Source organism: Podarcis filfolensis, assembly GCF_964270895.1.
Source record: "Podarcis filfolensis genome assembly, chromosome: 3".
Lineage (NCBI taxonomy): Eukaryota > Metazoa > Chordata > Lepidosauria > Squamata > Lacertidae > Podarcis > Podarcis filfolensis.
The window spans coordinates 103850392-103877541 of record NC_139606.1 but is presented as its reverse complement, the minus strand read 5'-3'; the positions used below and the strand labels follow the sequence as shown (position 1 = coordinate 103877541).

General features: G+C 49.0%; 1 protein-coding gene across 5 annotated transcripts in view; it reads right to left on the bottom strand.

Moving 5' to 3' along the window:
• The window catches only part of LOC310758450 (cullin-9-like), a 32937-nt gene that overhangs the window by 2406 nt on the left and 3381 nt on the right, over positions 1–27150 (bottom strand). For all 5 annotated transcript variants that reach the window (XM_083604725.1, XM_083604726.1, XM_083604727.1 and 2 more), the window contains exons 2-29: positions 25851–26435; positions 24326–24480; positions 23064–23576; positions 22198–22333; positions 19394–19578; positions 17763–18138; positions 16975–17176; positions 16078–16285; positions 15598–15791; positions 14510–14718; positions 13204–13429; positions 12419–12524; positions 11869–12096; positions 10271–10361; positions 10002–10173; positions 7594–7699; positions 5927–6022; positions 5662–5837; positions 5018–5151; positions 4737–4922; positions 4348–4463; positions 3679–3861; positions 3156–3313; positions 2378–2618; positions 2068–2242; positions 1508–1653; positions 617–722; positions 73–269 (exon numbers count right to left, since the gene is read on the bottom strand). In XM_083604725.1, coding sequence (XP_083460851.1) covers positions 73–269; positions 617–722; positions 1508–1653; positions 2068–2242; positions 2378–2618; positions 3156–3313; positions 3679–3861; positions 4348–4463; positions 4737–4922; positions 5018–5151; positions 5662–5837; positions 5927–6022; positions 7594–7699; positions 10002–10173; positions 10271–10361; positions 11869–12096; positions 12419–12524; positions 13204–13429; positions 14510–14718; positions 15598–15791; positions 16078–16285; positions 16975–17176; positions 17763–18138; positions 19394–19578; positions 22198–22333; positions 23064–23576; positions 24326–24480; positions 25851–26421 — 5592 coding nt within the window. In that variant the 5' untranslated portion in view covers positions 26422–26435. The remainder of the gene's footprint in view (positions 1–72; positions 270–616; positions 723–1507; positions 1654–2067; positions 2243–2377; positions 2619–3155; positions 3314–3678; positions 3862–4347; positions 4464–4736; positions 4923–5017; positions 5152–5661; positions 5838–5926; positions 6023–7593; positions 7700–10001; positions 10174–10270; positions 10362–11868; positions 12097–12418; positions 12525–13203; positions 13430–14509; positions 14719–15597; positions 15792–16077; positions 16286–16974; positions 17177–17762; positions 18139–19393; positions 19579–22197; positions 22334–23063; positions 23577–24325; positions 24481–25850; positions 26436–27150) is intronic.

Sequence of the window (27150 nt, the reverse complement as noted above, 5' to 3'; positions counted from 1 at the left end):
AAGAGTGGGTTAGTCTCTGGTATTGGCTACCAGCTGGACTAAGCTGCAAGGCCAGAGTCCTGCATTTCGTACCCTGAACACCAGGCTGTCGATGTGCAGCTCTCTCTCCTCTTTCAGGATCTCGAGAAGGAGGCAGCAGATGGTGTTCCTCTTCTTCTCCAGAGCCCTGCCCTTGTTCTCTTCCACATCGAAGTAGGTCTGCTTGGGCAACAGCCACAGGCGCTGGCTGGGCGCTTGGGCCAGCGTCCCCTCACTCAGCCTCAAGATACCTGGAGCCAAAAGACATAGGGCAGGCATAGCCAAGATTGCGCCTTCCAGCTGTTGGGAACTACAACTCCTGTCATCCCTTAGCCAGGCTGGCAGGGGCTGGTGAGAACTGTAGTGCAGAACACCTAGAAGACACTAGATTGGCTACCCCTGACGTAAGGACTTCAGACTGGCAGAACTTCTCGGATTTCCAGCATAGCCGGCTCTTTTTGAGACCTAGCTTGGGAAACACTGCTTGGCTATAGTTTTCGAAAGGATTTGGGCAAAGCAAGTGCTCCATGGAAGTAGCTGGAAGTCAGGATCCCACCCACCTCACTGGGAAAACTCGAGAACCCATCTCCATATTTACCCTGGCTCTGGGTCAAGATCCCATTCGTCGTCAGAGGTTTCAGCGCACAATCGAGGAGCTCAGGGGAGAGACTTGTGGCTTGAAAGAGCCTTTCCACAGAAACCTCCTAGGGCCAAAAGGGAAAAGAAAATGGAGGTAAACGAAGACAGCCTCAGAGGAATTCTTGAACACCTGTCATGGTGAGGGAAGCAGGTTGAGTTAGTGCCTCCTTCAAGAATTGGGGGGACTTGCAAATATAAAATAACAATAATTTTATTATTTATACTCCCCCTATCCGGCTGCGTTGCCCCAGCCACTCACAGGAAATAGGAAATTTGTAGGGTGCATACTCAAATCAACACAGCAGGAGTCGCTGAACTGCTAACTGCTAGTTTCTGCCACAGCAGCAATCACAGGATGTGGGGGTAACCATGAGAAGGTTTGCAACTTCTGAAGCAGATGGAAGGCAAGCTAAGCATTGTCCAACAGAGCCCATCTGGAGTTAGTTAAACAGGAACTGTGCTTGGTGCTAAGCCAAGCCTGGGGTTCTGGTAGGGCTTTCAAACTCTACTGTGTAAAATTCAGGCGGTGGGGCTGTTTCAAGACAGGGTCGCCAACATTTTAGGACCTGTGGGCAGATCTGCAAACTGGAGGATGTGTCATGGGCAACACACACACACACCCCTTTGCAACCAAGCACACCCCTAAACCAGTCCTGTTGGTGACAACAGATTGCTTCTCTCAAACTAAACTTCAGTGAGTGGAGAAGCAGAGGAAGGCCTCTCTCGAGCACACCTGTGCTGGCAGGCATCACACTGGCAACCCATGTTTTACGCAAACGCAGGCCATCCTATGAGTCACGGAAGGTGCCCAGCTGATGGCAAACAAGTGGGGATGAAGGGAGTCTCAGACCTCGGCGGTGTTGAAGCAGAGGAGGATGTACATCTGCAGGGTGGAGACGTGCAGGAGGCAGCCCTGGTACTCCAGCTCCGCGTGGCCCAGCCACGTCCACTGCAAACGCCGCGGCTTGGTGTGCTCCAGCCCAAAGCGGCTCTGACCTGAGAAAGACAAAGGCAACGGTCAGGGAGAAATACTGCAGCAAGACGGGCAACACTCTCTCTGCCTCTCTGCTCAAGGACAGGAGATCACAATACTGGGGTTGGAGAAGCATGAACAAAACACAAATCTTGTTTTTTTAAATTGTCTCATCCCACGTTCTGTAGATTAGCCAGATTTCTCAAAGATTATGAACCTCATAACGCTGCCTCTCCCAAAGTATGGTTTGAAGACTCACAGCTCCCCATGAAGGTTTGTATCATTTCTTTACAGAAAGTATGCTGGTTCTCATTTCCAAGTTCAGTCTTGGGTAAAAGTGGGGTCCACCTGCCCCCCAAAACTCAGCCTGAGGGAGGCAGGGACGACTGCAAGGAAGGAGCTGCTCACGCTGGGCTCAAGAACAGCCTGGCACTCACTCTGGGTGTAGAAGTCAGCAAACTTGCTCAGGTGCTGACTGAGGGATTCTGGGAAGAACCTGGCAGGATCCTCCAGGTAGCAGAACGAGGAGATGGTCCAGCAGCGTGGAGACAGCGCCAGCACCTTCACCTCGGCCTCTTCCTCCCGAGAGAACAGCTGCTGCGCCTCCACCATCTGGGGAAATATAGGAGGTTTGTGGCTTTGGCGGACAGTGGGGCTCCCCAAGCAGTGTCAATGGAGGAAAGAAAGGCCTTGCAGGCAGAGGACCTCCTGCGTGGTCCACAGGGATGGGGCTCCTTCGCCTCTCACCTCTCCTTCCTCCATCTCCTCCTCCGCCTCCCAGTTCCCGTCCTGGTCGAGTTCCAGCAGGTGCTTGTCGAGCTGCTCCAGCTGGAAGAGGTGGAACTGCTGCTGCTGCTCCTCCAGCTCACTCAGGTTCTTCAGCATCTGCTGGGGGAAGCGGTTGGGGAAGCAGAGCCCAATGTGCTCCACCACCGCACGCTCCAGCCACGTCTTGCCCTGAGACAGGAGCCGGTCTCCCAGGTAGTACCTGCGCAAGCAGAGAGGGCAGACCCATCAGCCCAGATCCCCCTCGTCTCTCCTGCAGGGCAGGCCAGCCCCACGTACAAGAGACCCATGGAAGGAGGGAGGGAGGGAGGGAGGGAGGGAGGGAGGGAAGGAAGGAAGGAAGGAAGGAAGGAAGGAAGGAAGGAAGGAAGGAAGGAAGGAAGGAACCCAGCAGCTGAACTGGCGCTCTCAAGTCCTCCTTCCCCACGGAAGTGCCAGGAACAGGCTGCCCCACTTCCTGCCCGACGCCTGCGCCGTCTCCCAGAACGTGATAAGCAGCTCCTTGGGAACATGGGAAGCTGCCTTGGACTGAGCCAGGTCCCTTGGTCCCTCCAGCTCAGCACTGTCCACACTGACTGGCAGTGGCTCCAGGACTTCAGGCAGGAATATCTCCCTCCTTCCTGGAGACTGAACCCAAAACCTTCTGCCTGTACAGCAGCTGCTCTCTCCCCTGATCTCTGGCCCTTCCCTCCCCTCCCCAGTACAATTCCGCATATCTGCCCCACGAAGGTCTCCTCACCGGTAGAAGTGCTCAAAGGTGTTGGCCAACTCCAGGCCTGCCAGGAAGAGGACGGGCTCCAGGCTCTGCTGCAGGCGCCGCAAAGTCTCCACGTTGCCAGAGTCCGCCCAGCTCTCTTGGATCCACCGGTCGATGTAGCGGGCAAACTGCTCACTCACCTGTTGGCCACAGAGCAAGAGGCACCGGTTGAAGCCGGGAGAAGAAGCAGGTGGAGCTTCCATGAAGGGAGAGGGGAGGCGAGGGGGGGCGGAGGGGATTCCTCCCTCCAGACCAGCAGCAACGCCTCCAGGGAAGGGGATGGACAGGACATCTGGGGAAGATCCCAGAAGGGGAGGCTGGCTGCTCTGTGATCAGGCCAGGGGAGCCAAGCAGGCTCTGAGATGAGGCCACGTTTGACATCCCTGGAACTGCAAGGGGCAAGGCCAGGCTGCCTGCAGAGCCGGGGGGGATGTCAGAGGACAGTTCTTGCAAATGAGCTCCTCCATGACTAGGCCGTGCCCCCCACCCTTGCGCCCTTACTCACATGCATGGCTGTCAGGAAGGAGAGCTGCAGCAGACCCCCAGAGAAGCCGTGGCACAGGGCCAGCATGAAGGACATCTGCTGCCCAAAGAGCTCCTCCATGGCGGTGCGGAGGCGCAGGTAGGTGTTGCAGTAGCGCTCCACAAAGTCCGGGGCCTGCCAGGAGGACTCCAGGAACAGCTTCACCTGGGCAGAGGGACGGCAGGAGCACAACAGGGTCAGAGCAACCACACGCCCTTCTCTGGCTCCCTGGGGCCTGCCTGGAAGACTTCCTGCGGGCAGGGATGCCTGGCTGGTTGCCTGTTCTGGGTAGCGTTAAACACCCTTTATCTCAACTTTTGATTGGCTGTCAGTCGTCAGGAAAGTCTGTGCACGTGACTGGAACTGGGGCAGAAGTTTCAAAATCAGAATGAGGCTCCCACCTAATTTAGCAGCACCACGTAGAGCTTGGAGCCAGGAAACCCCCTTTCCTGGGAGAGGCTGATCCACAGCTCTCCCCAAGGCTGCCTTCCCAGTAACTCCTTAATAAGCAGGGAAGCAGCTGCATGCAGACACAGTGAGAACAACGCAGCAGGACTAGTGAATGGTCTGCCATGGAAGACGTGGCCAGGAAGACATCTGTCTGCACCCTCCTTGACGCCCCATTCGCACCTGTTCCTCTGCTCCCCCTACCTGCTGCTGGACCACCCCTTTCCAGCACTGGGTGATGCCAGTGGTGCTGCTGGGCTTCTTCACGGCTGCCTTGACGGTCCCAGAGCTCGACTCTTTGTTCTTCCCGTTCTTCCCGTCTGCAAAGTGGGGGTTGTGCGGCGTTATTCACGGGGACCGGAGCACCCAGGCACCCACTTCTGACTATACGGGACCTTGAGGGCTCTCCTCCCTCCCCAGTTCTTCCTCCAACGCCACCCCCCTTGCAGCCCCGCACGCGACAGACACTCCTGCTCCTGCCAAGGTCTGCCTGGCCCCCAGAGGCTCCCCTGCAGTGACCTTCCCACCTTCAACTGGGAAAGGGGACCTGCCCCTCCTGGGCTGCCCATCTGCCCAAGCAGGGAGACACTCACTGGATTTCACGGGGGGCTTGAGCTCCTCGGGCTCAGGGCTGCTGGAGTCCACGTGCACCAGAAGGTGGCTCAGGCGCCGGACGCGAGAGTTGAAGATGGCCGCCCGGCTTTTGCTGCTCCGGGAAGCCTCCAGGTTCTCCAGGTATTGGCTCAGGAGCCAGGAAAGGGGGCTGATGCCGCTGGGATCTGAAGGGCAGGAAAGAGTCAACATGGAGGGCTGCTGGGAGAGGGGAGGGATAGTGTGGCTCCTGAGGACTTGTGCCAGGAAGGAGGTGCCATACCTGGAGTGGTGATGCTCTGCACCAAAGGGCTGATCAGAGCCTCCCAGCAGGTCTTGCCCAGGGCCTGGGCAGCTTCGTCATCGGGAAGGAAGCGGTCGGCAAAGACCTGCTCGTGGCGCAAGGCACTGTTCAACCTGAAACGGCAAAGGGGTGGAGGGTCAGCTGCTGACTTGGGTGACGCTTGGAGGCCTTTGGAGGTCAGGGACATATGGGCTGAGAAGCAATGCCTGCACAGAGTGCAGGACAAAGCAGGGCAGGCGCTTGAACAACATGAAACCCAGCCAGATGGGTGGGGTATGAATAATAAAATTATTGTTATCATCATCATCATCATCATTATTACCCAGATGAAAAGGGGAAGGAGCAAGATGGATATCTTCTGACAGGGTTTCCCAAACTTGGGTCTTCAGCTGTTTCTGGACTACAACTCCCATCATCCCTAGCTAGCAGGACGTATGATCAGGGCTGATGGGAATTGTAGTCCAACAACAGCTGGACACCCATTTTTGGGAAACCCTGTCTTGGGGTAAGTGTGGGAAGGGCTGGGAATGTGGAGCCCCTCCCAGCGCAAGAGGGAGACCCCTCCCTGCCCCGCAGGACACCCCTGCCCCTCCCCACCTGCGGCCCCAGGGAAAGGGCAAGACCTGTTGAAGAGCTGCAGCAGCTGCATCCGGTCCTCCGAGATTTCCTGGCACCAGGTGTGCGCCTTGGTGGTGTAGAAGAGGTACGTGCGCCGGCACAGCTGCTCCTTGAAGATGGGCCAGAAGGTGGGCTTGGGGCCCAGCACCTCGATGCCACGCACGCGAGTGTCAATGCCCCCCTGAGAACGACACAAACCTTTCCAGTGAAATCAAGGCAGCACCCGTAGGGAGGGCCCACGAAGACACGGCAAAAAGTGCACAGTCCTACCTGCTGACAGCGCTTGATCTTGACCTGTATGATGGGCCAGAAGCAGTTCATGTTCTCCAGGAGGATCACTCTGCTGGCCGATGGCGGGACAGTCACCTTTGGGCAGAAAAGGAGAAGATGCGGCTTGGATTTGTCATTCTGAAGATGCCTCTTTATCACAGAGGAGGAGAAAAGGGGCAGAGAGGCCCTAATGTTGTCTTTGCCTAATTCCCTTGCTCTCTTCTTCCCTCCCACACGGTTGTTGGTGTCAATTGCCTCTGCGTGTGTTTGTGTGTGCGTACTTAACACAATAATTATGTAAGTCGAGTGTCTTTGATTCTCAATTTGATCCTTTTATCTGGTTTTTTTTTAATGTATCGTGCAATTTTATGCTGTTATTTTTATTGATGACGGTTTAGGAATTATTTATTGCAATGATCAATTTCTGTTTAATTATTATTTGCTGGTCTTTAATTTTATTGTGTAAAAAGACGCGTGTTTCTTATCGTGACTTTTTTTGTATTGGGTTTTAAGGGGCGTGATCTTCATTGCATGTTTCTTGTTTCTGCAGCTTGTGATACAGAAAGGTGGAATGCTAATTAAAAATGAAATTGAATGAAATTTTAAGCATCCTCCAGATGCTGCTTGAAGCACAACTTCCACCATCCCTGATAACTGGAGAGATGCTTGTTGGGGCTGATGGGAGCTGCTGTTCAGCAACCCCTGGAGGACCAAAGAAGAAGAAGAGTTTGGATTTGATATCCCGCTTTATCACTACCCGAAGGAGTCTCAAAGCGGCTAACATTCTCCTTTCCCTTCCTCCCCCACAACAAACACTCTGTGAGGTGAGTGGGGCTGAGAGACTTCAGAGAAGTGTGACTAGCCCAGGGTCACTCAGCAGCTGCATGTGGAGGAGTGGAGACGCGAACCCGGCTCCCCAGATTACGAGACTACTGCTCCTAACCACTACACCACACTGTTCCCTGCGCCTGGTCCACTCCAACTGGCAGCAGCTCTCAGCCAAAGGTCTTTCCTATCGCCTGATGACTCCTCCTTTGAACCAGAGACTAGCCTTCTGAAGGCAAGGCACGCATTCTCCACCACTTAGCGTACAGTCCTTTCCCCTTGAAGCTGTGCCAACAAAGGCAAAACCTTGACCGGAGAGAAGAGGCGGTGGAAGAAGACTGGAAGAAGTTTAAAGCATATTTGAAAAAAGATGTTCATATTTAAATCTTAGAACAGCTTTGGAAGTGGATATAGGCTGTAGGGTTAGAAGTAGAAGATAGTGCGTTTTAAAATAGTATTACTTGTAAGGGATAAAATGTGAAGATTTGAATGGTAAAAGTAAGTGTGGTTAAAAAAAATGGTTAGAAATTATGATATATGTAAACTGCTAAAGATGAGGTAAAATGAAAATCAGATAGGGGGGGCTTGGGGAAACTCACCTAACAATGTTTAGAAAAAATAAGGATAAGACAAGAATGTGTTTGTATTGTTTGTTTTTCTGATTGTGTTGTTAAGTTGTGTTATAAAATGAATAAAATTTTTTGGGGGGAAACAAAAACAAAGGCAAAACCTTGTCATGTGTGGTGTGCATCTCAGAGACAGGAACCCTTCTGTGGCACAGGGAGGAGCTTGTGCTCTCGAGTCTCTAGCCACGGAAGCACCTTTAAAGCTAAAGCACTGACCGTATTAAGCTTGATGCTGACGCTGGCTGCACTCTCCCCTCCCATGACCATAATACGCGCTGGCATGTAGCTGGAATCCTCGCTGGTCACCAACAGAGACATCTGCCTGTGCAGGGAGAGAGGAGGGGCTTCAGAGCAAAAACCAGGCTCCCTATTGAGAGCCTGGGAGCTTTTCAAAGAAGGCAGGAGAGCACGTCTGCCTTGTTCCACGAGAACCAACATGTTCACACATTCCTGGCTCAACAAGAAACTTGGCTCTCTGTGCCTGGCATCCAACCGTCTTAGTTTATTTATCTGTATTAAATTTTCTGTTTTACAATTTAGAATATTCATTTAGACAACCTTAAAATATCAATGACTTCCCTTCTTCTCTTTCCATGGTTCATTTTGCATAGCATAAATCCCTGCATATTCTTATATAAACTAAACCATTCAGTATTCCATTGTTACTTCCATCAAAACTTACTTACACTGTTAAGTTTATCTTAATGCTGCCTCTGGCTCACAGCAAGAAATCTCAACTCATTTGAAAATGACTATGTTAAACTGTGGCAAGAGATTAAGAAAGAGCTGGAGATTTGGGAGAGAATGAAGCTCTCCCTGCTTGGCAGAATCTCAGCTATCAAAATAAATCTATTGCCCAGGATGCTGTTTTTATTCCAATCAATACCAACTGTAAATAATGCAGGCTGCTTCAGGGAGTGGAAGAAGGATATTTCTAAATTCATCTGGCAGGCGGGAAAGCCAAGAATTAAACATAAAATTTTGACAGACATATTTTGTTTGTTTGTTTGTTTATTAGATTGATACGCTGCAAGAGATCACAAGATCTCAGGGGAGTCCGCAAGATACAGGGTTAAAGCAAAAAATAAACAGTTAGAACAACAACAACAACAATTTATTATTTATACCCCGCCCAAATGGCTGGGTTTCTCCAGCCACTCTGAGCGGCTTCCAACTGAATATTTAAAACAATACAGCAACTTCCCTAAACAGGGCTGCCTTCTTTTGTTGTTGTCTTTTAAAAGTAAAACAGTTGTTTATTGCCTTGACATCTGCTGGGAGGGTGTTCCACAGGGCAGGTGCCACTACCTAGAAGGCCCTCTGCCTGGTTCCCTGTAACCTCACTTCTTGCAGCGAAGGAACTGCCAGAAGGCCCTCAGTGTTGGACCTCAGTGTCCAGGCTGGATGATGGGGGTGGAGACGCTCCTTCAGGTATACAGGACCAAGGCCACTTAGGGCATTAAAGGTCAACACCAACATTTTGAATTGTGCTCGGAAACATACTACACACATTTTAAAGGCAAGGAATGTTAATCAGCCAAAGGCCTGGTTTGAAGAGAAATGCTTCTGCCTGGCGCCTAAAGGTATGTAAGGAAGGGGCCAGGCGAATCTCCCTGCGGAGAGCATTCCACAAAGAGCCACTGCAGAAAAGGCCTGTTCTTGTGTTGCCGCCCTTCAGACTTCACATGAAGAAGGGCCTCAGATGATGAAAGCAGAGTCTGAGGTGGTTTATATGAGAAGAGGCAGCCCTTTTACCGACCTATTACTGAGCGTCTTACAGAACACCCACAGAATAAAGGAGAAAATTCAGCTGGGCATTTCCAATGGGGATTATTTTTATTTTTTTAAACAGACCTCTTTGAGCAAACTGGCAGAAATGCCACCCCTTAGACTACTGCAATGCGCTATACATGGGGCTACCTTTGAAGGTGACCTGGAAAGAGCAATTAATCCAGAATGCGGCAGCCAGACTGGTGACTGAGAGCGGCCGCCGAGACCACATAACACCGGTCCTGAAAGACCAACATTGGCTCCCAGTACGTTTCCGAGCATAATTCAAAGTGTTGGTGCTGACCTTTAAAGCCCTAAACGGCCTCGGTCCAGTATACCTGAAGGAGCGTCTCCACCCCCATCGTTCTGCCCAGACACTGAGGTCCAGCGCCGAGGGCCTTCTGGCGGTGAGGTTACAGGGAACCAGGCAGAGGGCCTTCTTGGTAGTGGTGGAACGCCCTCCGATTAGATGTCAAGGAAATAAACAACTATCTGACTTTTAGAAGACATCTGAAGGCAGCCCTGTTTAGGGAAGTTTTTAATGTTTGATGTTTAATCGCTTTATTTGTTGTTGTTGTTGTTGTTGTTGTTGTTGTTAATAATATTCTGTTGGGAGCCGCCCAGAGTGGCTGGGGAAACCCAGCCAGATGGGTGGGGTATAAATAATAACTACTTCTTCTTCTTCTTCTTCTTCTTCTTCTTCTTCTTCTTCTTCTTCTTCTTCTTCTTCTTCTTCTTCTTCTTCTTCTTCTTCTTCCACCCTCAACTATTACAACGGCAAGAAAAGCCCTTTCCCCATCAGACCCAGGCCCCAGATCTCAGCTCCCCACAGGTCCCTGCTTGTGTATACTCACCGGATTATGACCCCACGATGCATATAGATGTTGATATGGTGGGAGGTGCTGTTGCCATTAGACTCCCAGTAGGTCTTGGGGTTCCCGTCCGTCAGCTTGCCAGCTTGCTGCGGGTTGGAGGAGACTTCCACCCTCTCCCAACACTTGTCGTCCTTGACCTCCGTGCTGCAGCCTGAACAAGGAAGAAATGACCCTGGGCTTGGTACAAACGGCCAGAGCCGTAAAAGGAATGAGACGTTGACAGAACTGAAGGCTAAAAGGACACTCACCTTGGCAAAGACTGCGCAAGAACACATCAAAGAATGGGATGTTGATAGGCTGGTGCGTCTGCCTGTGTTCTTCTATTTGACCCAGAACCACCTGTGCATTTGGGAGCGGGGAGAGAGGAGAAAGAGGTAGAAGAGACACCAACGTATCAAAGGACAATAAGAAGGCAGAGCTAGCTTTATGGAAGCTCAAGGTGTGCAGGTACCAGTGGACCAGCATAAGAAGGATATTGAGAAGCTGGAAAGTGTGCAGAGGAAGGTGACCAAGATAACAAAGGGTTTGGAAACCAAGCCCTATGAGGAATGGTCGAAGGAGCTGGGTATGTTTAAGTTAGAAAAGTGACAGGAGATACGATAGCCATCTTCAAATATCTCAAGGGCTGTCACATGGAAGATGGAGCAAGCTTGTTTTCTCCTGCTTCAGAGGGTAGGATTCCAACCAGTGGCTTCAAGTCACAAGAAAGGAGATTCCGACCAAAGATCAGGAAGACCTTTCCGACAGGAAGCGCTGTTCGGCAGTGGAACAGATTCCCATGAGAGGTGGTGGACTCTCTTTCCTTGAGGGCTTTTAAGCAGAGGTTGGATGTGTTAGTATTTCACGCCTCCGATGCTGCGGATGAGACTGGTGTGAATCACATGCTTGTCTGGGAAGAGTGTGGGAATGGAAGACAGTCTTATCTCTTCCGCTGTATGTACTATTTGTACTGTACTTTTGCTTTTACTTCTGTCTGTTTCTTCTCTCGGAGCTGGAGAGAGAGGACGCCATAAATCCTATGTCTGTACATAGTGTGTAAATAAATACGTAGGTTAGCTCTATGATGTCTCACGCTTCTTGCTATTATGCCAGACGACTAGTGTGCAGATATCATTTGGTATATGTTGCTGAAGCGCACTGGAGAAGGAGGGAAATGCCTTTTCCAGAGCTGCGCATACCGGAGGATGCTCAGAGTTTGGGGGCTGCAAGGGCACCCCAGGGCGTTTTCCAACAGGATGGTCGTAGGAAGTGATTCATAAATTAAATTATTATTATTAATTTTATTGTTCTATTATTATTATTATTATTAATAATAATAGAAACATAGAATTGTAGACTAGGAAGGTACCACAAGCATTATCTAGTCCAATTGAAAGCAATGCAGGAATCTTTTGCCCAACACGGGGCTCAAACCCACAACCCCGAGATCGAGAGTCTCATGCTCTACCAACTGAGCTGGAAGAAGTCTGGGACTCAGAAGATGTTTGGGGAGGATGACTCCTTCCTTACTTATGGAATTTTTATCCTGCTCTTCCTCCCAAAGAAGCCCAGGATGATGTTGTTGTTTAATCGTTTAGTCGTGTCCGACTCTTCATGACCCCATGGACCAGAGCACGCCAGGCACTTCTGTCTTCCACTGCCTCCCGCAGTTTGGTCAAACAAGCCCAGGATAGCAATGACCAAAAGTAAGGCAAAGCTGCCATGACATTTCTGCCTGTTTCCCTAATTCATTTGCATGGCTTTCCTCCAGGCAATTGCAGCCAACACTCAACGCAGCACCGAATCTGCAAGCAACTCTGCTCCACCTGGCCTGCACTCCCAAGCTAGATTCCCCCATGGGATTTACCTGGATGCAGCCAGCCAGGATGCTGGCAGTCATCTTCTTATACAGGCCGGCGTACTTCTCGCACTTGCTCACGAGGTCCCTCAGTTCCATCACCCGTGGGAGACCGGAGCCATGCTTCTCCGTGACTTTGGCCAAGGCTTCCTCGGTACGCAGGCAGCACATGGAAACAGCACAGTCTCTGTCCAGGGTTGCCAAGTGATGAAGGAACTCAATGGACTCCTGGACAACCTGCAGGCAAAGGGAAGAATATAAAAGCACATCAGGAATTGATAACAGTATTTAAAAAAAAAAATAAACACAACAACAAGTAAGTAGTTTGCATAAAAATGCTGAGATCAACTTTTTCTTTAAAAAATCACCGTTCACAAAAAAGCGTAGGAAAAGAAGGCACTAAGTGGACTTTTTACTTTTAGTGGGAAAGTTACGTTTAAATAATCATCATCTGTTCTACAAATTCCATAGAACATCTGCAACGTATGAAACGGGATCACAGAACATGCTTCAATAGTTCTTCCTCCCAGCTCCCTCCCCACCGATTCTTCCTCCCTACCTCTTGATCATTTAGGTGAGCACTCATGGAAGACAAGCAAGACTCAATGCACTTATGCCAGGGCACTGAGTCTTCCCAGGAACTGTCCAGGAACTTGTTCAAAAGCCTGGAGCAAAGAAGAAAGAAGAGGAGGAGGGAAAGTTCTGAAAAGAGACACGTTAAAAGCAACAACTGAGCTCCTCCGAAGTGATCGCTCCAGACTACAACACAAGACCCTGCCAACAATAATCTTGCGATGCAACAGGTAACTGCCTTGCAACCACCCAAAAGCATTCTCTACTTTCTTTCATGCTTCTGGTTTCCTTTATATTATTAATCTCCTTCATATTATTATTCACATGCACAGCTTGGCACTCTCTCTGGAGTTCTAGTTTGGGATAAGGAATGGCAATACTCGGCACATGTTGTGCACCGCGGCACATTTCACCCGGTTGAGAAAGTGTCGGGTTTTTTAAAGCAGTCAACGTGCTTTGTTGATTTATCCTGATGTCTGCATTCCCCATTGAAATAACGTTCAGTGCCTATAAAAGTCACAAAATGATTGGAGAGCTCGACTAAACATACTGATTGGCTGGGCTTCTGTTGTTGTTTGTTTGTTTCCAAATGGTTGCGAAGGACTTGTACACTTCTCACCCATTTCCCCAAAGTCTGTGTTTGCTTTTGCAAAGTTCCGACCTTGCCCCATTTACAAGGTGAGAGAGCTATGATGGGCTCTCAGCCTTTGGGGTGAGCACAACTCTCTTGGGCCAACATGGCAAGCCGGCATCAAACTACGTGAGCCATACCTTAATGTTCCCAGCAGTACGTCCCTCTCAGATCCCAGTGGCACCAAGTCTTTGAGCAGAAGCACGTCTGCCAGAAGCTCACAGCTGTTTCCCACGGGGAAGGCACCCTGGCCACAAATGCAGCCCTCCAGAGCCATCACCATCTCCTTGCAAACACTGCTGGTGTGCAGACTGCGCAGCAGTTTGGGAACATCGATATCCTTCAGGTCAAAGGAGGCTGCAGAGACTGGTTGGTTGGGGAGGGAAGACATTTTGAAGGGCAGAGCTTAGAACTTTGCTCTTGAATAACAACAACAATAACAATTTTATTCATACCCTGTCCATCTGGCTGGGTTTCCCCAGCCACTCTGGGCAGCTTACAGCATAACTAAAACCATAATAAAAAACACCAAGTGTTAAAAACCTCCTGATACAGATGTCTTCTAAAAGTTGTGTAATTCTTTATCTCCTTGACATCTGAAGGGGGGGGGTGATCCACAGGGAGGGCGCCACTCCCTTGCCCTGAAGTTGTTTTGTTTTTATCTTTTAAGTAACCTTATTAACTCCTGGAACCAAAGGGTTCCAAATCTGCCCCAGAGGGTTGTGGGAACCCCTAACACAGATTTTTTTGGGGGGGGCCTTCATGCGGAGGAAGAGGGGAATGTTCTCTTGTGCAAATAGAAATCCTTGTGCTGACGAAATGCTCACACAGCACTACTTTGGATACAACCCATTTTAATTTTTTAATTTTTTTTAAAAGAACTCCCGCCTCCAGGGCACGAGCAATGCTGGTTTATTGCATAACACACATTCAAGTATCTGTCTGGGGTGGACTATGCAGAATTAGATAAATTAACAGGAAGGATTTGAAACCTGCGGGACCAGAGATTCTTAGAAGACTGGAGTAAATATTTGAACTATCTGAAAAGCAATTGTAATAAACAGATTACGTTAGTAGGACTGCCCTGGCCCTGGTGGAGGATAACCTGACTTCCTTAGCGCCTGGGACTTCTAAACTATGATTATTCATGGACCTTAAGGTCCTCTGTGGGGCATACCAGGAGAGGCGGTCCCGTAAATACGAGGGCCCTAAGCCACAAATAACATTACTGAAAAATGAAAATTTAAGGCAGCGCGGTAGCATCCGTGTGTGACAAATTGAAGTCAAAAGGAAGAAATGTCCTGTGCCACAGAGAGGAGAGGCAGTGCCCTCTTGGCCCAAACGTCTTCCGGCCCACAATGAAGGAGAGCACAGAGATACTGCTGTTAATGGAGAGCGTTCACCCTCCAGCCAAGATCCATCCTCAAAGCCTCAGCCACGTCATACCTGCATTCTCCTGGCTCAGGGGCAGCTTACGTCCAGCCAAGCGGCTGAGCACTATCCGAGCCAGCCTCTCGTTGGAGCTCTGGCCGGCTTGGCAGCAGCTCTGCAGGACTGCATGGAGGTCACAGTTTTCCAGCTGCTCCGCCAGACCCTTGTGGTAGTCGATCAATCGGTTGAGCACCAGAAGCCCATTCTGAACTGCTGCCGAGGCCCTGGGGGAAGACGGCAAAGGGAACCTGCATTGAGAGGCTGCGGGAAAGAAGTGGGGTCTCTCCTTCTTTAGAGGGTCTTCAGCACAGGCTGCACAGCCGCTTCTCGGGGGTGTCGTAGTGGGTTTGCTGCATCAGCAGAGGATTGGGCTAAATTACCTTCAAAACTCTCTAATTTCATGAAGCAGAATAGAACTCAGGCTCATGCGGGATTTTCCAGCCCCGGAAGGCTAGGAGCCACATATTCAAGGAAAAGGAAGTGAACATTCACTCTAAAATCTCAATAGAAACAAAAGGACTCGTATCTTTCCCCTTGGTCTGGGCTCTTCTTAGCCTCAGAGTAAAGGTATATACCATACTTTTCCATGTATAAGACGCCCCATACATAAGAAGCCCCCTATTTTGGGGAACTCAAATTTAAGAAAATGGGGGGAGATGGCACAGAGTTGTTGAGGGGGGATTGCCGAAAATCGCTCACCTGCTCACATCCAAAAATCCACCTCTCATCTCTCCCCTCACTGGCAGAAGCTGTCAATTGCCCCCAATTGCCGCAGTGTCAGCCAATCAACAACAGCCATTGAGGCAGCAACCAATAACACACCCAATAGCTGCTGACAGCCGAGACAGCAACCAATCAAACGTCCACCCTATGCACTATCCATGTTTAAGGTGACCCCCACTTTTTAGCATAATTTTTTTAAAAAATAATATAGTCTTATACACGAAAAGTACGGTATATATATTCATACAATTTAAAAATTATATCTCCTCTCTCTCTCCCCTTTCTCATTTTCCTTCTATAAATTTCCCTCCTCCTTATAATTTGAAAGCATCAGATACGAACGCTCCTTTGCCTTGCCCAGATTCCCCCGTGAACCTTACCCAGGTGTGCTCAGCATCTTCTCGATCGCAGCAGGGACGGCGCAGAGCAAACTGCCAGGGACTTTGCTGGGAGCAGGACCGACGCCGGCGAAGATCTCTTGCATTGCCCGGGCATCTGAGGGTTTCAGAGGGTAGTGCTTCTCACAGCCTCCTGGTAGCTCACAGTTCCCAGCTCCCAACAGTATCTTCAACGCCTGGGGGAGAAAGACAGCGGCTGAATGGCAAGGAATAAAGCAGGGAGAGGAATGGCGAACTGTAAATTCAGTAGACCAGTGGTTTCCAATTAGCAATCTCGTTTGTCAAAAAGTCATGGATTTCCTGCCCCCCCCCCAAGTCACGTGATCTGCATGGCACCCAGAAACGGAATATACTGGGCAGTCGAAGGGTACGTACTGCAGACCAGCAACTGGAAACCACTGCAATGCACGTTCATGAAATTACATTGCACCCAAACCATACAGTATACGACAGGAAACGTACCGCTAAGCCAGCCTGCTGCACCGATGCAGATGTGGAGTGCTTCTGCATGCATTGTAGCACGGAGCGCAGCCCCCCTCCGAGGGCAAAGAGGACCCGCCAGTCATACTTGGCCATGAATCTGCATAGCATCTGTAGTGCCAACACCATCACCAGATTCTCCTCCACTCGGTGACTCAGCAGCTCCACCAGCAACCTCCCCATTTTCTCCCTGTGGGCAGCAGAAGGGGCAAGTCACCGCAGGAGCCTGGCCCTTCAACAGACGGCTGGAGACCAGGCCCCAAGCACACAGAGCCAGGCAAGGCAAATACTTCTTGCTACTGAATAGAAAAGAACTTGTCAATAAATTGGTGATGCCAACTCTGGGAGAGAGAGGCACTGTCCAGGTCGTACTGACCCATGACAGGGCCTTTTCAGTGGTGGTTCCCCAGTTGCGGAATCCCCCTCCCTAGTGAGGTGTTCCTATCTCCGTCATTATTTCAGGAGGAATTTGGAAACATCCCTGTTTTCCCAGTAATTTGGTGGGCTGAAGAATACTCTTCCTGGCAACCTTCAGAGCACTGAATGGGGGAGTGTTTTTAATTGTGATTGCTTTTAGGATGGTTTCAGCCGTGGCCACTTTAGATGTTTTTTTAATCGTAATTTGTTTTTAGGCCATTTCAGAATGTGCTTGCTTCATTTTTCTTTTTTAAATCCTGTATCTGTTCGCTGCCCGTGGGCTCCTTGGGGGAGGCAGGGTGGGATATAAATGAAATAAATAAATAAAAACGGGCCTCAGTCCTGGTGTAGATGTTACTGAGCTAGATGGAAGAATGTCCTGAATCAGCTTCCTTCCTATGCCCAGAACCTGTAGTAAGCAGTGGACATTAAAAAAGAAAGACCGAGGGGACCAGAACTGACCTTCTGGAGAGCTCACACTCCATCCTGACGACATGCCTCTCTTGCCTCTCTCGCTCAAGCTCCTCCTCCAAGATGCTGATGGCGAATCTGAGACCAGCCATCTGCTGCTCGGCGTCACAGCTGGGCTTCTGGATCCTCTCCAAGGCATCGGAGAGCTGCTCGATGGTGCTCTTCTTCCCGACCAGCTTCACACTGCAGAAAGCTGATCAACAGATCTATCAGCACAACGGTCCTTCAGTCAGTTTCATCTCAGCATCCTCGCACCTGCTTGCTCCTCCTCCAAGTCACCCACAGCACACAAAACCTTTTTGTCCCTAGAGGCTTTCCCTAGCATTCCTTTTTCCCCGACAAGAAGCTACCCAGGCTATTATCAAACCAGAAACTTGATTGTGTTCTCGGGGTTGAGGGTTCAAGCCCCACGTTGGGCAAATGAGTCTTGCACACCACCTTCCCACTGGTTCACAGGCACACAGATAAGAAAGACCAAGCTAGGCCTGACAAGAAACACGAGGTTGCTGCTGCGGGAAAAAGTAGGCCTCTCTCCAGAAGCCCGATAAAAAATTTCCCTTGTGCTGCTATGTTCTGCTTTTCTGCCCTCTTCAGCCAATGAATGGGGGAAATACAAAATGTTGTGACGGGACAAGCTCAGCTACACAAAGGTTATAGAGAGCGAGGGGGACTCAATACAAGTCTCTCGTTTTAGGTGGCTCCTGCCGTTACATCTACTTTAGTCCAAGGCGAAGTCTCTTGAAAGCAAAATTAAGTCCCAGTGTCTGCCAGTTACTTACCTTTGGTTTTCTCATCCAGCGTCTCTGGGTAAGAAAGTCCTTCCACTCTGAGGAGCTCATGAACCAGCTGGGTGTCTGTTTTCTTTTCCGCGGATGGAGCTGGAGAAGGCTCTTCGGTAGACAGCGAGTCCTCCTCTGTCTTTCTGGACCCCATGGCTTTGGAAAGGCTGCCACACTTTGCAGGGGCCAGGTCCACCTTTTGTCCATCTTGTTCTGTCCCTCCTTCACTGGAGGAATACTTGAGATAGACGTGGGAGCTGCACAGATCACTTTGGGCGTTGCCCTGACAGCGCCTGCTCAGGAACTGCAGCACTTTCTGAGCTAGCTCTACGGAGACAGACAGCGGGATCAGGCCTTCTTCGTCTAGCACTGGCAGCTTGAAATACAGAGAGAAAGATTTGATGTACAGAGACCCCTTCCAGTTTTTTGCAACTAGAATCCTGGCAGCAGCTGTCGTGTATAAGAACTCTTATTATTATTATTGGGGATGTCTTTTGTCACTACACCTAGAAGAAATGCTTTTCCTTTCCTGCCCTGATCTGACCACAATGATCCATGCGACAGTCACCTCCAGGCTTGACTACTGTAATTCGCTCTACGTGGGGCTGCCCTTGAAACTGTCCCACAAACTCCAGCAGGTGCAGAATGTTGCAGCAAGGCTCCTCACGGGGTCCCTGCCATGGGAGCATATTCACCCAGTGCTTTTCCAGTTGCACTGGCTCCCAGTGGAGTATAGGGTCAGGTTCAAGGTGCTGGTTTTGACCTTTAAAGCCCTTTGTGGCTTAGGGCCCTCGTATTTATGAGACCACCTCTCCTGGTATGCCCCGCAGAGGACCTTAAGGTCCATGAATAACCATAGATTAGAGGTCCCAGGCCCTAAGGAAGTCAGACTATCCTCTGCCAGCGCCTTTTCAGTGATGGCTCCGACCTGGTGGAATGCTCTGTCCCAGGAGACTAGGGCCCTTCAGGATTTAACCTCCTTCTGTCGGGCCTGTAAGACAGGGCTATTCTGCCTGGCCTTTAATTTGAATTCAGCCTGATCTTTTATTTCCCTTCTCTTCCCTCCCCCTCCCCTTTTTATGAAGATTACCCGCTCAGCTAATTCTCCCCTGGCCTCCTCGCTGGCCCAAGTAGGACTAATTCAGCCAGCTGGTCCTGGTGACTATCTAATGCTAAATTGATTTCTGAACTTTGAATTTTATTGTTATTCATGTTTTTATACTGTATTTTATGTTGCTTTTACAATTAAGTGTTTTAAATTTGTTGTTAGCTGTCCTGAGCCCAGTTTTTTGAACCAGGAAGGGTGGGGTATAAATAAATAAATAAATAAATAAATAAATTATTATTATTATTATTATTATTATTATTATTATTATTATTATTATTATTATTATCTTTTCTTGAATGTTGTTTTAAACATCTTTTTTAATTCTTCATGAATACCACCCCAGAACTTTTTGATTTTCTCACATCCCCACCATACATGATACATTGTTCCTTCTGACATCTTACATCTCCAGACTCAGAACCTTCTCCTCCTAGAACAGGGAGTAGCAACAGAAGTAAGAGAGGCACCGGCTCATTCCTACCTTAAATGAATCTCCCACTACTGGTTCTTCCCAGCCCTTTACCTTCTCGTTCTGCTGGATGAGCTGGACCACTTCCTGCTGCTCCTGCTGTTCTAGCTTCTTAACGAAGAAGAGGAGCTCCCACCATTCAGCCCGGCTCAGAGTCTCAGACTTCTCCTTCATATGATCCGTCAGGTATGGCGCCGAGTACAGGCCCCGAAGCGGTTTATGGTACGTTGCCTGGTTAGCTTGCAGGTGAGCACAAAATAACAGAGGGGTGTTTTATGGCTTCTCAAGAGAACGTCGTTTTAAATGCTGTCTTCAAAGCAAAAATCCCCTTGCAGAGCAACCTGGTCCAGGTGGAAGAAGCAGCCATTTTTTTCCAACCCCACAAAGCAACTTTAACACTATAACACACTCCTATAGGTGCGCCTACACAGAAGCAAGTCCTGCTGAGTTAAACAGGGCTTACTCCCAGATAAGCAGATATAGGTTGGCTCTGCTAATGGACAGGTCAAAGGGGAAGGAAAGGAAATGTAACGAAAAAATGGGAAACCAACTGAATTTCTTGTTATATAATGACACTTCCAAGTGCCGTCTTTGGGCTCCTTTGAGAGCAAGGGCAGGGTATAGATTTAATAAATTAACATAATGAAACAAATGTTTGTGCAAGGTAAGCCAGTATTCTCATCTCCATAGTACAGATGGGAGGCTTAGGCCTAGCGACTGTCCTAAGGCCATGCACTGAGCTCAGGGGTGAGAGGAGCTTTGAGTCCAAGGCTTCAATGAATTCAAAGCCAGAGAAATACCGTATTTTTTGCTCTATAAGACTCACTTTTCCCCTCCTAAAAAGTAAGGGGAAATGTGTGTGCGTCTTATGGAGCGAATGCAAGCTGTGCAGCTATCCCAGAAGCCAGAACGGCAACAGGGATCGCTGCTTTCACTGCGCAGCAATCCCTCTTGCTGTTCTGGCTCCTGAGATTCAGAATTTTTTTTTCTTGTTTTCCTCCTCCAAAAACTAGGTGCGTCTTGTGGTCTGGTGCGTCTTATAGAGCGAAAAATATGGTAATCTCTGATGTCATATATAGGAAGGAACATGGGAAGCTGCTTTGTAACAAGCCAGACTGTTGGTTCATCTTGCTCAGCATTCCTGACACTTGACTGGCAGAACTGTTCCAGGATGGCCGGGGAATGGGAAAATCCAAGAAGGCAGGTGGGAAACCTTTTGCCTTTGTTTTTTTAATTCCTGTTATTTTTTACCTATGTCATTTTAAACTGTGATATTAATGCTGTATTCTTAGTTTTAGATTTTTACTTATGTGGAAATTGTTTTCCATTTGGTTGTAAATTTTTTTTATATGCTTTATTTATTGTTTATGACTTTATTTATTGTTTATGACTTTGGTCATTATGCCTTGAGCATTGTTTTTAACTAGGGAAAGGAGGCATACAAATAAAATGATGATGATGATCGCCTACTAGCTGACCCTTTTAACTGGAAATGCCAGGGGCTGAACCTGGAGCCGGCGCTGTCAGGCAAGGAATGCCAAGAGGGAGGATTTAACTCTTTATTGTCAAAAGTACACCTACAAGTTAGGAAAAGGCATGTCCATCAGTCCGACGTCTCTCAGCTGCTCCTAGATGTGCAGCTGATGAGGCAGTTGCTGCGACAGAGAGGCACCCCCCTCAACCTCCACTTATGTATCTTCCCCACCCGAGTTGCACACAAAGAAGCAGAGACTACGCCTTTGTGTAACCTGCCTCTGCTCCTCCCATTTCAACCCTCTCCTGGTCCAGGGAGACAGTGGAGCAGGAGAGGTGGGGGCAGCAGGAGGAGGTGTGGAAGCCCTTGACCCTATACCAGCCTGACCTCTCTCTCCCTCCTCTGGCACCGATTCTTCACTCTCCAATCCTGCAGCGTCTCCTGCCTCTGCCTCTCGCCTCTTGGTTGTTACAGGCTAAGCCAGATCACTGATCCCTTCTCCTAAGTCAGCCTCCAACCTCGCTTCTCAGCATCCAGCCCGTTCCTGACAGCAAAGCATGTGCTCTTATCGCTGAGCTTTGATAATGGAGAAGGGGAGAGGGGAATATCCTTTCAACAGTCCATTTCACCTATTCATGACTCAAGTGAGCCAGGGAAAGAATGGACTGAAGCCAGCCTACAGAGAAAGTGCAAGCAGCAAGAACGCAGCTCAAAGACAGAGATTAGAACCATGAATGATCAGCTGAACAGTAAGCCCAGTAATGTTATTTGTGGCTTAGGGCCCTCTTATTTACGGGACCGCCTCTCCTGGTATGCCCCACAGAGGACCTTAAGGTCCATGAATAACCATAGATTAGAGGTCCCAGGCCCTAAGGAAGTCAGACTATCCTCTGCCAGCGCCTTTTCAGTGATGGCTCCGACCTGGTGGAATGCTCTGTCCCAGGAGACTAGGGCCCTTAAGGATTTAACCTCCTTCCGTCGGGCCTGTAAGACAGAGCTATTCCGCATGGCCTTTAATCTGAATTCAGCCTGATCTTTTATTTCCCTTCTCTTCCCTCCCCCTCCCCTTTTATGAAGATTACCCGCTCTGAGACCCCACAGCTAATTCTCCCCTGGCCTCCTCGCTGGCTCAAGTAGGACTAATTCAGCCAGCTAGCCCTGGTGATCATCTAATTATGCATATTAGATGGATTTCCCCTATATTGATTTCAGAACTTTGAATATTATTGTTATTCATGTTTTTATACTGTATTTTATGCTGCTTTTACAACTAAGTTTTTAAAATTTGTTGTTAGCCGCCCTGAGCCTGGTTTTTGAACCAGGATATAAATAAAAAAATATTATTATTATTATTATTTATTATAGCATTCCAGCACTGCCTTACCTGTGTCCCGTCTCAGAGAAGCTGTAAGGCTGGTTAACTTTTCTTGGGCTTTCTCATCTGCATGCCCCGAGGAACCAATGATCTCAACCATGTGCCAATGCACCCAGTATGTGCGGCCCAGAGACTCCCAGTAAACCTGGAAACAAACAGGGGCCAACATAAAAAAGAAGAAGACTCCGCCTACTTGTCCTGCAAGCAATTTGATCTTGCCCCTTATACGATTCAGCAGCCATAATGATTTATTGTTTATATGCCACCCATCTGAAAGGGTTGCCCCAGCCACTCTGGGTGGCTTCCAACAAAATTTTAAAACCACAGTAAAACACCACACATTAAAAACTTCCTGATACAGGTCTGTTTTCAGATGAAATAGTCAGGTAGTTGCTTATTTCCTTGACATCTGATGGGAGTGCGTTCCACAGGGCAGGTGCCACTACTGAGAAGGTCCTCTGCCTGGTTCCCTGTAACCTCTCATCTCACAATGAGTGAACTGCCAGAAGGCCCTCGGTGCTGGACCTCAGGGTCCGGGCTGTACAACAGAGAGGCCCACCCCAGTCAGAACAAAACCCTCCTCTTGACACAGTGGTGATTCTGCTGCTCATACCACCAAGGCCAGAACAGCTTCAGAAACCCAACGAGATCCCCAAACATCAAAATTCCATAGCTTACGGCAGTGGTTCTCAACCTGTGGGTCCCCAGATGTTGTTGGACTACAACTCCCATCATCCCTGAGCTCTGGCCTTGCTAGCTAGGGGTGATGGGAGTTGTAGTTCAACAACATCTGAGGACCCACGGGTTGAGAAAGGCTGGGTCCCAGAAGCCAGGATGTTCCCCTCCCCCAGCTTTGCCCCCAAACTCAGCAATACCTGGATGGGTGGCGTGCCGTCATTGCTCTGGAGGAACTCGCCTTCGTCTCCCGCACAGACTTTCTCGTAGTCTTCCAACATGCGTATGCGCATGCCCCGCACCAGCTTCTCCTGCACGTACTCCACGTAGCTGTTGCGACTGGGGAAGGCCGAGCGCAGCTTGAAAGTGCCAGTCTCCTTCTGGGGGAGCCGAGCGGCTGGCAGGACGGTGGTGCCACTGGGAGCCTGGGACTGGAAGATAGACTGAGCTGCCCAGGGCGGCTTCCTGCTGAGGGTCCGGAGCTGCCAACCGCGATCCCAGCCCATGGCCTGCACCAGCTCTGAAACAAGGCTGGCCATGGCCATGCTGAAGTCAAACTCGCGCTGCAGCCTTTTGCTGTCCCCGGAGCACGCACTGAAGGGCTCAGAGGCTTCATGCTCCCCTCCCGGGTCTGTGGTGCTATGGTGTTTGTCCACGAGGGAGGTGGCACATAGGTAGCGCTTCACCAGAGAAAACAGCAGCTTCCCTGGAATCTGGAGCAGGGAAGAAGATGAAGAACTATGAAGAAATAGCCATGTAAACTTGATTCACATCCATTATTTAAAGCGGCCTTTTCTTCCTTGCTGATGGAGACCATTATTTAAAGTTCCTTGATTTAAATCAGCCTTTCCCAGCTCTCCAAATTATTTTGGACTTTTAACTCTCATCAGCCCTGACCGCTCGCTGTGACGGCTCGGAACAGCAGTCCAAAACATATTCAGGGTTGGTGATGCTTTTTGCAAGGCTGATTTTGTGAGGCACCTTGAACGTGCAAATAGAGAGGATATAAATAAAGTAATAGGGGGATCTCTGTGCACTTGTCCCCCTGCCTTCAATAAATAAACTAATCAACTAATCAACTAATAATTTATTTATATCCCGCCCATCTGGCTGGGTTTCCCCAGCCACTCTGGGCGGCTTCCAACAGAACACTAAAATACAATAACCTAATAAACATTAAAAGCTTCCCTAAACAGGGCTGCCTTCAGATGTCTTCTAAAAGTTTGGTAGTTATTTTTCTCTTTGACATCTGGTGGGAGGGCGTTCCACAGGGCGGGTGCCACTACCGAGAAGGCCCTCTGCCTGGTTCCCTGTAACCTGGCTTCTTGCAGCGAGGGAACCGCCAGAAGGCCCTCGGCGCTGGACCTCTCTCCAGGTTACTTCACAATTATCTCGCCCACACCCCCCTCGAATATACCTCCAGACCTGTACTGGAAGCAGCCCCATCTAGGTCAGTTAATACCTGTGGAAGGGGGATCCCCTCAAAGGACATGCAGTGCTCTTCTGAGGATGTTGTTTCTGCAAACAGCTCGAGGAGGGTGTAGCGGCTGTCGAAGTCCATGTGTTGTTCAATGCCATCCTGCCGGCTCAGGGACAAGAGGACATAGGCTCGGCTTCCTGAAACCAGAGATAATCTAATATGGTGCTTCCTTTGCATGTGTACTAAAGCATCTTCTTGCTCACAGAACTCCTGTCTCCACAGTAAGACGGGGGGGGGGGTCGGTTCTTTCACACTGACATACGCAATAAAATACATAAAATGAGGCAATTCCAGGTAGCAGCTTACAGAATGAGGCTCAGGGGATTAACTCTTGACAAAAAACTAAGTCAGGAAGCAGTTAATGACCTTAAAGGTAAAGGTAAAGGTACCCCTGCCCGTACGGGCCAGTCGTGTCCGACTCTGGGGTTGTGCGCCCATCTCACTCTAGAGGCCGGGAGCCAGCGCTGTCCGCAGACACTTCCGGGTCACGTGGCCAGCGTGACGAAGCTGCTCTGGTGAGCCTTCACCAGCGCAGCACACAGAAACGCCGTTTACCTTCCCGCTAGAAAGCGGTACCTATTTATCTACTTGCACTTAAGGGTGCTTTCAAACTGCTAGGTGGGCAGGAGCTGGGACCGAAAGACGGGAGTAATGACCTTACTCTAAGCCAAAGTATGGCATAGTGGGACTGGCAAAATGCTTCTGCCCACACAGAGCAGCTCTTCATGCTCGAGGCAGAAATGTGCATACTAGGTTCCAGGCAAGAAAATGTCTGGGGTGTCCCTTTTTGCGACTGTGAGGTGCAGTCATCAAATGCAAACAGACTTCTCATCATTTAAAATAAAGCCAGTGCCCTAATATGGCTTTGGGAATCATAACTGACAGTCACCCTATAATTTTTTAGTAATTCAACCATTTATTAGAAGTATTAACCAAGGCTGAACAAGAAATAATTTTCATAGGATATTAAGGGGGGGAGGGGATAGTGTCTGTTTACATTGGTGGGGGATGAGGATAGTATTGACTAGGCACTGTCATTTAATGCAACTTACAAAAGAACATGTCTTAAGATACTTTAGAAGCCTTAGGTCCAAACCAGACTTGTAGCATCACCCGGTGAGGTTGATAATTAATGGGATCAGAGCAAGCAGGGAGGGAATTTAACCCTTTTGGCTCCTTCTGTGGACTGAGGAATATCCCTCCTCTAAAATTAGTATTTCTATTAGGAGAAACCTTTCCCCCATCCCACCCTTGACACCAATAAGAGTCTGCAAACACCAGCTTGAGAGGAGGACTTTCCTTCAGGACTGCTGCACAGGAGGAAAGGATTAAATATCTGTTCATGCTTGCTGCAATCTTGATAATCAGTACACACATACCACCTGATGCTAGTTGCATTTTTAAAAACCCTGCACATTAAATACAAAGGGCTAGTGTGGTCCGTAGACAGGAATTGCATCATAACTGGAGTCAGTCCCTAAAAAAGAACAAATCTTCTGAGTCTCACCTGCATCGTGCGAAGCCAGAGCCCTCAGGATCTTGCCTGCGCTGCGACGGATCTGCTCCTCCTCGTTACACAGCATCTTCATCAGCAGACTGAGGGCACCCATTTCCTTGAAGACGCCCATCAAGGAGCCAATGCTGGCATAAGCACTGAGCACTTGAATGGTGTTCAGAATGGAGGACTGAGGGACTGTGGTGCTGGCCATTTGCCAAGCAGCCCGCTGCACTAAGTTCCTGACATCGGCCTTCATCTCCGAAAGAGATGCTTCATCCAACGTGACATCGGGAGGGAATATTCTGCGTGAACGCTCTTCCTTGGGTGTCTTCTTGCCTAAGAGTGTTGGGCAGTTGGCATAGGCATCATCTGCCGACATCCACATCAGGAAATTCTCCATGCTGCTCTCTGCTGAACAGGTGCCAGGCCTACTTCCTGTACCATTTTCCAGGTTCCAGCGAATCAGGTATTCAACGTGCCCATTGTGACCTCGGCGCTGCCGGATTAACTCCTCAGGATAGCTCTGAATCTTGGGTCCGAGATGCACTAACACATTCCCATTTTGCCTCTCAATCACCATGACAGGGAAAGCACCTGCCAGTACAGAGAGAAGCAGGTCACGTCCTCTGGAACCACCTCTAAATAGAGGACTATAGAAACGTTGAGTAAGACAGCCCAAAATACAGGAACATTGCTTTGAGACACAACTACGGCATGTTCAGTGTGCTGTTAGAAAATACTACCCCAGGAAGATGACACATTCCTCAAACTCGGCAAATAGCTGAGATCCTTGTTGGAGTTACCTCTCTTCCTACTGGATCTCAGAATACTAAAACTCTGGACCATGCAATGAAGCTGAACATGGGAAGATTCAGGGCAGACAAAAGAAAAGAACTTCTTCACACAGTGCATATTTTAATTTGTCTGAATTAATTTTAAGGTGTATTTTAACTGATGCCTGTTTTTATGTATACTGTGTTATTTACCGTATATGATGTTATCTGAACCCGGCTCCAGCCAGGGAGAGCGAAGTACAAATAATAATTAGTAGTAGTAGTAGTAGTAGCAGTAGTAGTAGCAGTAGCAGTAGTAGTAGTAGTAGTAGTAGTAGTAGTAGTAGTATATTTAAACTATGGAATTCACTGTGGCCAAAGGAAGCAATGGGTACCAACTGGGATGGGTGAAAAAGAGAATTAAGAAAATTTATGAAAGATATAAGTATCAATGATTACTACTAGTAGTAGGTTCTACTACATTGTCAGATGCAGTATGCTTCTGAATGCTAGTTGCTGACAATCACACATGGGGA